This window comes from Osmerus eperlanus, chromosome 19 (genome assembly GCF_963692335.1).
Source record: "Osmerus eperlanus chromosome 19, fOsmEpe2.1, whole genome shotgun sequence".
Taxonomy (NCBI): domain Eukaryota; kingdom Metazoa; phylum Chordata; class Actinopteri; order Osmeriformes; family Osmeridae; genus Osmerus; species Osmerus eperlanus.
The window spans coordinates 5,366,800-5,379,882 of record NC_085036.1 but is presented as its reverse complement, the minus strand read 5'-3'; the positions used below and the strand labels follow the sequence as shown (position 1 = coordinate 5,379,882).

Here is a 13,083-nt window from a genome sequence, read left to right as displayed (position 1 = left end):
GTAATGTCACATTAAATAATGTATTTAAACTCAAGCTTGTGTGGTGCGTCGCTGTCTTCAATGCCACAGCCTAAACTTTATGTCAAAAGAAACGTTTTTAATTTCCGGCGCATTCAAACAATCCCCTCAGTGTAGTTTGGCTAGCAACAGCAGCTACTGTAGGCTAGCTTGCTCGTAGCACAATTCAGCTTCTCCACGCAGGAGACCAAAAAGTCGCGTTTGGGGGCATATTTTCAGTTAGCAGATGGTACTGTTTGAATCGCGATTCCATCTGAAAAATACTGCCGGTGACAACGATGTTAGAATAGCTTGTCTCAAAGGGGGTTCAGCTTGTTTCATATTAAATGGACATCATCTGCAACCGACGCAAGCAAGCACACCCTACAATTTCCCCAGAAATTGTACCCTTTTTGTTACATTTTGTTTAGATAAGGGGGAGGGGTGGGGGCCTCCCTCCACCACCACATCAACCACCAGATGCCACTGTAGAGCATAAAGACACCGCGAATACGGACGTTTATCATCATTATTATTTTGTATTATTATTAAGAGGCCCCTGATTGGTCGAGGCCCCGGGCTTAAGCCCAGGTAAGCCCGTGCATTAAGGTGCCACTGACTGCATCCATTCAGCAACGAAGTGTAGTACCAACCCTTTCCGTTTTGAGTTAATGTAATGTGTTTTTGAGTTAATGTAATGTCGTTTCCCATTTGGGGGAGCGTGTCCTTGTATTGGGGGGAGGTGAGCAAGTCATCCTATTTGGGGGGAGTTGACTCGTATTTGGGGGGAGTGTTTTCATTTGGGGGATGCACTCATGTTAGTGGGTGTGATTTGCACTTCAGGGCCACCGTACAAAATGGTTCCATTGACAAGACTAATGTGATCTGTGTGTTTTGTCGTTGTGAACTTAGCTATCATCGCAGCACGTCCAGTCTGAAATACCACTTGATGGCCAAGCACACAGCTGATGTAAAGTCTCCGCCCCCTCGTCAAAGCCAGGCGATTGCAATAGGTGCATTCGACATGGACTGCGGCTGCATGAAACGACCGGCGAGAGTAGCCGCTTGCAGTCGGGGAGGAGTTGAAAATGGCTCTGTGAAGTCGGACATTCCAGCTTCTCGTGGTTTGCTGCGTTGACGTCAGTCATGGCCGATCAAGCGCTGTTTGCTTACTTTACTTTATTTATAATTAAACTTAGTCTTTCCGTTAGTGAAGAGGCGGACTAAAACCCTTTCTTTAACACATTTGTAATTCAATTAAAAAGTTTGGTCCGAATTTGAGCATTGGCGAAACTGAAGGTGTCAGAATAATTACAAAACACGCGTCAAAGTTGTCGTGTGTGAGTCTGGCCAATCATGAAATAGCTGTGTTGTCATTAGCACGAGAAAATGCGCTCGGCTACACAGCCGGCAGTTCTCGAATCGATCTCACGGTACTTTGATGGCTACGTCACAGTGACCGAGCCTCGGCGCCGTCTCAAGTCGGACAAAAAGTCTAACCAGAATTCACAGTTTCAAGTCAGCCGGCTGCAGCGCTGCATGAAGTCAGTTCATGTCGAACGCACCTATTGTTATCAATTTAAAAAAACATTTGCACTAAGCAAACCGATCCACTTTCCCATGTTGATAAGAGCATTCAAATGAGAAATATGGGACAAAAAGAAATCAAGGGACATTTAGAATAGATTAAAATGTGCGATTAATAGCGAGATTAATCGCGATTAAATATTTTAATCGTTTGACAGCACTAGTATTTACTAAAGAGCTGCAGAATGTTGTTCAAGCACAGAACATGCATAGAATGTGTGTTTTATTGTCCACTTACCATGAAGACACTACCACAAGCGTTTGTCATGTTAAGGGGAAATCTGTACTTCACGACAGGTGGAGTCACATTTGTGCTGATGGTTCCTTTGCAAGCTGGGTTGTTGAACATGTTGTTGAGGATGAGCAGAGACTCGTTGTAGATAGCAGGGCAGATGAGGATGGACAGGCCCATATAATCTGTCCCGCATTCCACTGAGATGTCAGTGTAGGCTACAAGTGCAAAGGGGGGTTACCAGATTTGAAAGTTCAGTTAACTAAACCTAAGCCAAGTTGTGCATCATGTCACGTTTGTGTCGAGAAATTCTACATGGCATGATGAAGTGTAGAAACCGTACAAGAAATGTAGTATACTTAACAACACACAATATGTAAGTTTAGCTTCCATCAAGCTATTCACATGAATCTCCAATCATTTAAATTATGACTAAAATTACATCTGGTGCATTTATGAACCATCAAAACCACCAGAACATTTCAGCATCGCATGAAACATTAGATTTCTCCCAAAATGCATGCAGGCAAGCAAAATGATTTGCTGTAAATACCTGGGCGTCTTGAGGTCGATCCACAATCCAATTGGCAGCTTCTGGCCACCAAGCAGGCCAGGACGAAAAAGCCAAGATCCTGCATTTTGGTGTAGATTTACAGTCTACAAAATGCAAATAGTGTGAAAGGGTCAAGCAAAATAAAAAATACTTCAGTGAAGTTTGAGTGTGCATCCTGAAGATGTTTGTTTGAAAATCTGTGCTTCTCAGACAGGTACCCACCTTGGCAATCCCACTTTTTTTTGTCTTTGGTCTTTCAGTTATTTGCTGAAATGCTTTTTATACACAGACCTCCTGCTTGGGATTGGACAGAAAGTAGGTCATTGAAGTTTGGGGTGTCTCCCTTTGGTTGACGATATTGGAACAATTGCATTGTGTTGGGGGTGCCAAACAGAGGCGTTTTTAGACATAAAACTCTACTGGGGCACAGGCCCCTATTCATATCCCTTTTTTTGCTTTCAAGCTTGCTGCGCATAATGCACTACTAGGCTATAGAAACTCCACTTGCTTAACCCAATATACAAGAGTTCAGGGACGCAAGTTTGATGTAAGCTTTGGCAGGGACATCAATAGTTAATGCGAGCGCGCAAACATTTTTCTGCATTCATTTGAGCGCAAATACGTTTTGTGAGCTTCATGTAATATTGTTTTTATGTTTTAATCAAAATAAGATGATCGGTAGGCCTATCATTCAGAAACTTTCTTTAGTTTTGTCATGTTTTCTTAGCCTACCTCAATTCTGACTTGTGTGCCGAGTCCGACACCTGGACTTCTGTGTGCATGCTGCAGTGGCTATTTGTCAAGCTCAGAAGAGCGCAACATGGAATTCTGCGGGCATCGGTTTGTGTTTTCGGTTAAACTGCTTTGATTTTACAAGCGTTGATTGGGATACTGCGTTTATTTTTTCTGGGATTATCAATCTAAATGAATGCACTAATGACTAACAAAGTAAATTGTTAAAACTTAAACTTTAGATTTTACTGGGGCACAGCAGATGTATACTGGGGCACGTTCCCCAGTAAAAAGGGTCTAACGACGCCCCTGGTGCCAAAGATCAGAATGATCTTTTGGTATGAAACCCAACGCATCATAAGTCTTTGGAGAGGGAATCGAAACAACGTCCTGGTGCCTTTGTAATTCCCTCAGAAAACATGTATTCGCTTGGTGTGCACATATGAGAATAAATGAAGTATGTGTGGAATCTCTGGGGAACATGCACTATACTTTGGTGGCTTTTGGGAGCGTTTCAGTCCCAACCACATGGGCTTTATTATGATCTAAAGATGATCCAATGAGAGCATGCGTGACCCAGAGGATTCACTTGTTGAGCGCACTCATTATTAAGGTGTAGTTCTTTTTTTTCTTTATAAGACATTGCGGCTTGATGGACACACTGACATCTGTGACCTTTCAGACAAAAATACCAGAACAATTGTGTGCCTCTGTTTCACACTCAGCATTATTGTTTTAAAACCTAAATTTGTGAATAGACTAATTGCAAAAATCCCCACACCTTCTTCAAAAACATGACAGGAAGACTCTATTCCACCCTCAAATGTTTGGAGATATATTTTCACAACATAATTTAAAAAACCTTTATCTATCCCTCACTTAACAAAACATGGGAAATAAAGGTGAGCTTCTGTACATATCAACAATACCTTTTCTTGCACTTTGTAAATTTGTCTATGCTTTATAAAGGTGCTATCAATAATCATTTTTTATTATTTAACCTTTATTTAACCAGGCAGAATCATTTAAGAACAAATTCTTATTTTCAAAGATGGACTGGCAAAAAGCAAAAGCTTTTTGAGGGAGAGGGGAAGGGGGCTATGGAATAAAATCTGGTTAAAAGCATAACGGCACACGACCACAGCAGTACAACATACAGAAGAAAAACAAGCAGGGCATTTGTACATAGGGAATCAGAGAGGATAAAAAAATGTAAAAGCACAAGAACACAAAGCAAGACACAGACTATTTACACCAGACAACAACCACAATCAAGACATAGACTGACTGGCAGGAATGAACAGAGGATACAGGCAGGTGAGAAACAGACAAGGCAACATTGGTGCAACAGTAGGACTAAACTAGACAGTTGGCAGCAGATCATACAGACAGACCATGGGGATGAATAGGACAACAAATAATAAGGGGAGGGGTTAACAGGTGAGAGAGCATTTACAGAAATCGGTGAGGATGAGTGAAATGTTTTTTTGAAGGCAGGGATGGAAATGACTGTGTCCAGTTTGAGATGTTACAGTCAGAGGCGTCAGCGGACTCAAATGATGCTAGCCCTAGGATGTAATAAAATAATAAAGGCCATGTAAATGAAACAGAAATAGCACCAGATTTTGATTAGGGATTGTGATTAGGGAGATCTGATGTAATTTGTACACTAATTGCCTTATGTGTTTTGATTCTTTTCTCAGTTCCAACCCGCAGGTGACGTGAGCTGTGTCAAGTCCTCACAAACAGAGTGACTGAATTATCTTCCTACATAAACTATAGCTTTTCTACACTCAAGTGCTTTGTCAGGCACGTGTTGAGAGCAAAAGCACATACACTTTCTTTCATAAGCCGAAGCAGGTTCCTTATCATCTTGGAACTAGAGGATCAGATCTCAGAATGATATTGGCAACGCTCCCTCATGATTCACTCCTATGACAGCTGTCTAGATAACAAGGCATTTTGGAAAGATGATTTGCTTCAGATAATTAGCAGGGTTGTGTTTTCCCCAGTCCACAAATCCACTTCGGTATTACCAAATGATCACCTTAGGTTACACCTGTTTACCGTACTTGTATTTAAAATAGATTGCTTCAACTCAAAAATATATTTTGCCTGCCAATACTTGTGACATTTTAAGTTCTAATATTCTATAACAATTCCTCATTAATGGTGACCACTCTTGAAGGCATTATTATACCATTTAATTATCTTGAAAAAGAATGATCATGTTTTATGTCAGCATCACCTTAATGCAGTTCTGAATTACAAAGCCATTCTTACTTCTAAGTAAGTTGGGGAACTGGAAAGTTGTAGAAGAACGTCTGGTTTTCCTTTGTAAATGCCAATATGACTGTTCATTTAATGTTTTCCTATTTTCTAATCCTAACCCCAATCCTACAGTGTACCATAAGGCATGTAAATATAACATAGCCGTACACCTCAAATTGGAATGAAAACTGGCACCTACACAAAAATGCACTAGAATCCTACAGGGAAGTTTAAAAAGAACATAAATTGATTTAGTGTTTATTTAGAAATACAGCACTGTGCACACTTCAATTAAGGGAATGTGCAATATTTGCTAAATGCACACTGCACACATGGAATGGAAGAATAGTACATAAAAACATTTTACCCTTAAATGACACATTATTACATGAGGTGGAGGCAGAACATATTATTCTGACATTGTATATGGTGTACATAGACAGAATGATACCATGGTGGGGTAAATATACAATTTGATTAACAATCCCACAGTGCATACATTACTACTATTTTGTTAGATTAGAGTTTTTAGGAAGCATATTAAATTATCTATGAATTTATTAAACACCATACTATGCCTAGTAAACATTCATAAATTATTAATTTAATTTAATTTAAACTAGAATCAAACTATCATGTTTTAAGTTAGCTTTTATTCTAATACAACCCATATGTTAACTGGTCTCTAACTATTCCGAAATTGATGAAATATAACCCCAGTCTTTTATGGGTTGCTTTATCTAAGCCAATTATAGTATTGAACATTGTATGAAGGTCCATCAATTTCAAGAGCTCTTTTGTCATGTTTCTTTGGGAGGGACACCACTTATATTTCATCCATTCAATAAGAAATGGGAGTAAGACAGTATACACTACATGTATTTCTTGTAATTAATCCTGCATTTTGCAACAGAAAAAAGTAGCTGAGGTATTGAATTAAAGTTGCATCTGACCCAGCTACAGGACTGTGTGTGGGCCAAATCCTCATTATAACTTAACACCAGCTAAAACAAATAATCTGTCTGTAATGAGGTTGAAACAAAATCACAATAAAAACAAAGGACATCCTGAAATATTCACCCTCTTACAATTATGCTTACACTAATGATAGTGTTGTTAAGTGTAGTAACAGAGTAAACTACAATACAGGCACTTTCACTCATAAACTCATGAATTTGGAGTTTTTGCTAGGCAGCATAGATCAGGTTGTCAGTTGAAGGCAGGGTTTCGGACACCAGACATGACGGTGGACGGGGCTCTCTTGCCTTTGAGGAGGGTGAGGGAGAAGATGAAGAAGCAGAGGCTCATTACTCCTAGGATGATGATGCCTGAAATGAGTGCGCTGGTCACTGTGTTCATCCGAAAGACCGGGCTGTTTAGCTTGGCTATAATCAACAACAACACAAAGCCACAAATGTGATACATTTGCAACCGTTTTGGGCCTGTTGTCTATCAGTAGCACCAGTTCTGAATACAATATTATCCACAAATCAACTTTCATCTTGACAGAGATACTCTTCTGATTTTCACAGCTGAATAAGGACAATGGATTGCAGTTCAAGCTAATAAGACACTGTAAAGAGAATGTCAATTGCATATTTCCTGACATGCAACTGGTTAGGGTCAGGGTACAGTGAGTACCTGCACTTGAATTTTAAACTCTTGATAGATAGGGGTAGGGGAATCGGTGGCTTACCAAGTTGTGAATTGTTGGTTGGAGTTTCATCTGCAAAACATAACAAGGTTGTTTGAAAGGATATACTGGACAGTTGCTATGCGTGAGTCAACAGGAAGTCCTAAGGCTTTGCAACAGCATATGTGTCACCAGGTAACATTCTACCTTCTTTCTAATGGGAACATTGTGAGACAACAGGTGGTACTAGGGTTGCAAAAATGATCACTGCATTCTGATCATTTAGACAAAAGGGAAAAGAGAAAACTTAGATGGGGGAGGGGTAGGAGAACTGTGAGCAGTACCACTCCGGGTGATGATAGGTCCAGCAGTAATGACAGCGTTTCCAGAAGCAGAGGTTGATTCGGTGATCTCAGAGACATCTCTCTTCTTTCTGCTTCCACAGATCTGTAAAGTTGGTTAAAATATGATATAAAGTGTAGATAAATCATTGAGATCCATCACTAGACCCCATTAGTTATTTAGGCCTACTGTCGTTTTTTGGCTTGACGGCAGATTATAACAATCGCCTTTTTGACCAACTGCAGTTACTCTTTGTCTCCTATAACTCACCGGCATGAGCATAGGGCAGTCGTCAGCTCGACACAGCTTTGTGACACAGTGCAAGAAGACAGTGGACATTTTCTGGTTCTTGTGCTTGACGAAGCGGAATACTTCAAAGGCGAACCTGCCCATTTGACTCTTTCCGTTCTCAAAAACAGTGGTCTGGGGGTCTTTTTCACAACTGTCTCAGACAGAAGAGAAAGATCATTTGATAACGAACTACAAAAAATAAGATGCAATCTTTTTTTAAATAAATTCTTTGAAGTGCAGAATAACCTAAAGAAAAGGTCATAGCGAAGGTCATCATTTGGATTTCCAGAAGGAGTGGTGTAACAGTAGTCCATAAGAACATTCCATCTATTTTTGTCAGGAAGTAAGAAAGAACATAGTTTATGATCAGGAAACAACATATTTTAAGGACAACAGCATGAACAATGTGTATTTTAATGTCACATTTTAAACACAGACAGCACTGCTGTATGCTACTGCTTGCTGTGTACCATTTTCATTGGTTGTTATGGTGCCTACAATGTATCAGGGGTCAGATACACAAGGGTGCGTCTTAGGTAAAGAGACTAATACGATACTACAATACACTAAATATTCATTAATTGTCAATAACTGTAAGTCATTGTGTCATTGTTTTCTATTAATCTAAACATCATAATTATTTAGGGTATAGTTTGGCTACATGGCTAACTGTAGACTTAATGTAGGCCACTGGTGACCATGATTCCCATGCAGTGGACTGGATGTGTCATCTTACTGTCCTGGTGAGTGTTGTTTTACTCACTAATAAATATTAGACTCAGGTGGGGCGTCGTTAATATTCCTGTAGCTTTGTTAAGCTTGATCTATGCTGACCTATTTAGGTGTATTACATTTATTTCACATACAGTACATTACTTTATATTTATTTGCAATCTGCAGCATATCTGCAAACATAGTAAAATCATTGTAAAATAATTAACACATTAAATAGCGGGATGACTAGACGTTACCCATACAACAAACAAGACCAAACTGTCTGTAAAACTGCAAAAATTTAAGCACAGCTGTTTTCATTGTGGTCTGATGTGGTCATTGTTTTGTTCCAGTGTGGTAGGCTTTCTCAGTACTATACCTCCTGTCCAGGTTGGTGGCTTTCACAGCTGCAAATACACGTGTCTTCAGTGTCAGTCCTGCCATGGGGATGGACAGCTGTTGAATGTACGTTGAGTCCTTTATAATAAAAGAAAAAATAAGTGAGCCATTTCATAGCTTCTGTAGTCATATATATGTGGATTGTGTGCATTTCATTTCAGTTTATGAATTAACATTTGTAATCTGGGCTCAAAGGTTCCTTGATTACTTAATTGCAAGTAACAGTTACAACAATGGCATCCCTGTGTGTATGCACAACTGTAGAGTAGGTGTTCAGTATCTATCTTTTAATGTATATCCGTGTGTCATCTTTCCTATAATGCTCTCTAAGCTTTTATAGTACAGTAAGATCTTTATGTTATATGGTATACTGGGATGGTATGTTGTTGTATGGTATGCTTTTATGGTAAAAAGATAACATTGCTAAGCAGGTTTTGTAGAGTCAATAGCCTGGAACGATCAAGAACAACCCAAAAACAGAAAAACGTATACAAACAATCAATGGAAATACATGACTGAACACATTTTGTGACCATTGTCGATGTAAACATACTCACATTGTACAGCAGTAGGCTCAGTGTGCTGACAAATGTACCATTGCTGTCTTTCACTGAGATTGCAGCTGCTGACCTTCAATGAACAAGGTAATGAAAGTAGCTAAACATAGTTTATGACCTAGTTTATATCAAACATTAAAATAACATTTTGCATTCTTTCTTTTTTTCTTAAATGTTCAATGTACTGTTTTATTCTTCGATTTATTGATGGAGGACAAGTCGTCATTTTGAAAAAACCTTTGCATATTCATTTGATCTGAATGCTTCTCTCAATACCTTTTGATTCTGTTTTTGTTGTTTTTGTATTCCTTATAGTGTAGTTGAAATCATCTGTCATCTTCATCACAACATTAGTTGTTAAAATATTCACTCATTTAGTTTCTGTCTCAATTTGGAAAGGGAAACAATATTTGCATTTTCCTTTAACATTGACCAAACATTTCATGGCATTGGAGTAACTTGGAGGACAAAAGTCTGTGTGTGTGTGTGCTGGCTGGAATATCGAAACATGCCATTATCGGATCATGATATTATCCAGATCAGTTTATCATTAAAAACACCTACTATTCTCACACCCCTTTTTGTTTTTCTGCTTTAGTTGGAGCAAGTTTAACCCTATGCCCACAAGTGTCACACTTAACCCTGAAGCTAACCACATAAATGTATGCCTAGACATAACTATACTGCAAAAAGAATGTTTAGTGTATCAAATAAGTGAAAAACATGGAGTATATGGATTATCATGCTAACTTCGTCAACATTCCTGACAGAACATTGATCAAATTTATCGTGAATGCCAGTCATCCCAAACAACTTACGAAGCCAGCTGAGTGTTGTTGACCAGGTACTCCAGAGGGTAGCTGCAACTGAACTTGTATAGCAGTCCTGGCAGGTAGCTAATGATGGTCGGAGGATCTGGCGTATCGATGTACCCTGATATATTGCCAATCTGGACCAGTGACAGGTTCCCATAAGCATTAGGTCCCTGAGCCGTGGAAACCTGCAAAGTGAATCAATGATAAGTACTTGCCACCTTCCAGTGTACCCACCATCATCACAGTTAAGTTCCCTTTAGCAGACTACAGGTGATAACATCACCCATACTATTAAGCTAATGCACCTGCATATTGCTAATCCCCAATTTGATCCCCCCTTATCACAGAAACATCAGCTGTCCAGGAACCCCCCTACAGCCTGACTTGTCCATCAACAAAGCAGGAAAAGAAAGCCACCATAGCAAAGGATCCTCTCCAATCTCTCTATTTAAAAGTCTCTTTCCTGGAAGAAACAATTAACTTTCTGAGGATACAGATATAATCTTGACAGTGAGAACTGTTCAGATGCTTGAACCTTTTTCTTCATTAGGTTTTCTTTTCAAGGATAAACCAAGTCTTCTTTGTGGTTATTATTGTAACAGATACCTCATTTCCTAAAAGGTTCAGACACCCACCAAGCATATCAGGTTTTTTCAAATATAATTTAGGTGCACCTATGGATTGAAAAGTACATTTCAAGGATGCCTTTGAGTTTTGATGAAAGCTGTATTATTTATTCTGAAAAAATGAGTTGTAATGTAGTCCTCTTACCACAAGGGCATTCCCACAGGTCTCCAACGTGGCTAAGCTGATGCTGAAAAGGACCACAGTGGGGAAGGTATTGTTGTTGATAAAACCACGGCAGTGGGCATCTCCATGGCGACCGTTGAGGGCCAAATCAGTGTCAATGTAGCCAGAGAAGAGAACGGGGCAAAAGTTGATCTTGAGGGTGATCGTCTGTACTCCACAGTACACACTAATGTCCCTTTCCGCTGTCACAGAGAACACACACCACAAGTGCATGAATTATCCTGTTATATTCACATTGTTCTGCAAAGGGAGTAGCCACTGAATAAGCATCACAGATATTTTCTAACAAATCGTTGACCAATACTTTAGAGCTTTTGCAGCCACAGTACTCTGTACTGCTGGAAACTACAATAGATGACTGCACCAAGCCAGTTTCTAAAGAGCAGATGATACTGCTCACCATGCATTAAGGCTGGGGTTCAACACCTACTACTTACAGTTCAAGCTAAAGGGAAAAGTTTGTGTAATCTATTTCCAGCCTGTGTCTGTAAATGTCTTATAATTGATACTAAAAGATGTCTTTGGTTTTCTCACCAGGGAAGCGACTGTGGAAGTTTGGGTCACAGTTGTATCCATTGAATTGTGATCCTACTGACAGTACCTTACTTATAAGCAAAATGATTAAACATATTTGTTCCATTTCAGCACCTGGTGGAAAAAAGAAATGCATAAGTGTTTTTCTTATGAATGTACATTAATATTTTAGAGAATTGAGAAGTAAATCGAAGGACATCATTATCAACTAACATAGACTGTCTAAGGTACCTAAGAAATGACATCAATGTAAGGTACCTTATCTACAGTATTATCATACATACAGTAAGATTTTCTTTATTTTGCATGCGATTTAGTGCACTAGTCTCACTTGGCCTCAAGTAGTGTGTATTCGGTACTGTACATTGTAGTGCGAACTGTCACCATTACATACTTTAAAAGCATGTATGTTTTGTATCTCATCGTTCTGCATAATACACATTTTCTATCCATTTCTGATATCAAAATACTTGCATCTTATAATTACCAGACAAGGGTTGCCATTGAGGAGGATCAAGAACATTCAGAGTGGATGAGGTGCCCTGGTAAGTGCCAGTTTAGTTTCCAAAGCTAAAAACAAGTGAAATCCTTGAGATAAAAAAAATCTGTGGTGCTAATGCTAGCACAACCGCTACTCACCCTGGTCCCTGGAAGTCGGCGAGTCAGCGGTTCTCCATATGCTTGGGACTGCCGCATGTGATGGAATGGTCTGTACAGCATTCCTACACAACAACTAGAAACACGACTTGGACCAGGGGGGGGAAAGGGTACCGCACATAAGAGATTCATTATTTGAACACGTCAACAAAAAAGGGCTGTCCGAACGAACATGGGAAAGTCCATCACATCTGAATGTGTTATACAAATCCTTTCATGGCCACAGAAATATGAGCAGGTTTTGAAGTTTCCCACTCATATCCTTTCGGCCCGATATGCCTCTGTCACCGCTCATAAACGGTTTGACGCCGCATGAGGTCCGTGCTGGGGGAATTATCTTTTCATCGCTCCTGCGGAGTGGCCCTGGCTCGCTGACTGAGCTGTCTCTTTCTCCCTGGCCGATGCAAAGCCCCGGACCGAGGGTCCATGGGCCCCGGGATTGTCTGGCTACTTTTCAGGCTTTGTGTCGGTACGTCTTCCGTCAGCACATCTCCGGTCTCTATAATCAGTGGGGCTACGAGCCACCACCTGTTCACTCTGATCTCTCAACTTTGACTGGTACTCCTGGAGCCCCACACAGGGAGAGTAAAGGGGGCTGAGGCCGCACACAGGCTTTTACAGGATTAGAGCATCATATCATTCCCAAAGCATCCTATCCTCCCCAGAGCATCTTATCATCCATATGGTTAGCGGCATATGTGAGGGGTTAGACCCGGTGAAACCCAGGCAAAGCATTGACAGGACCAGTTCTGTGAATATGGAATTTGATAGGTCTCTGTAAATTACTAGTTTTAACAAAACTCTTGTATTAAGGTCACACAAAACAGAGCTAGTTAACTAGCATGTCAACTGAAAAAATTATGTTTAAATTGACATTACTGTCACAGAGTACATACATGAAATATTTATAATTTCTTAATTTTATTCCTTATCCTCTCTCTCAAAGCACTTAATGAAGG

The 13,083-nt window shown here is 39.8% G+C and overlaps 1 protein-coding gene across 1 annotated transcript; it reads right to left on the bottom strand.

Moving 5' to 3' along the window:
- Positions 1-5,679: 5,679 nt before the first annotated feature.
- LOC134039191 (zona pellucida-like domain-containing protein 1) lies at positions 5,680-11,981 on the bottom strand. The gene is made up of 11 exons (XM_062484898.1): positions 11,955-11,981; positions 11,468-11,581; positions 10,895-11,115; positions 10,127-10,308; positions 9,309-9,381; positions 8,732-8,829; positions 7,885-7,965; positions 7,618-7,789; positions 7,350-7,452; positions 7,069-7,098; positions 5,680-6,757 (listed from the first exon to the last, which is right to left on the bottom strand). The coding sequence occupies exons 2-11, from the start codon at positions 11,571-11,573 to the stop codon at positions 6,582-6,584; spliced, it is 1,242 nt and encodes a 413-aa protein (XP_062340882.1). The 5' UTR covers positions 11,574-11,581; positions 11,955-11,981; the 3' UTR covers positions 5,680-6,581.
- Between the last annotated feature and the right edge of the window lie 1,102 nt (positions 11,982-13,083).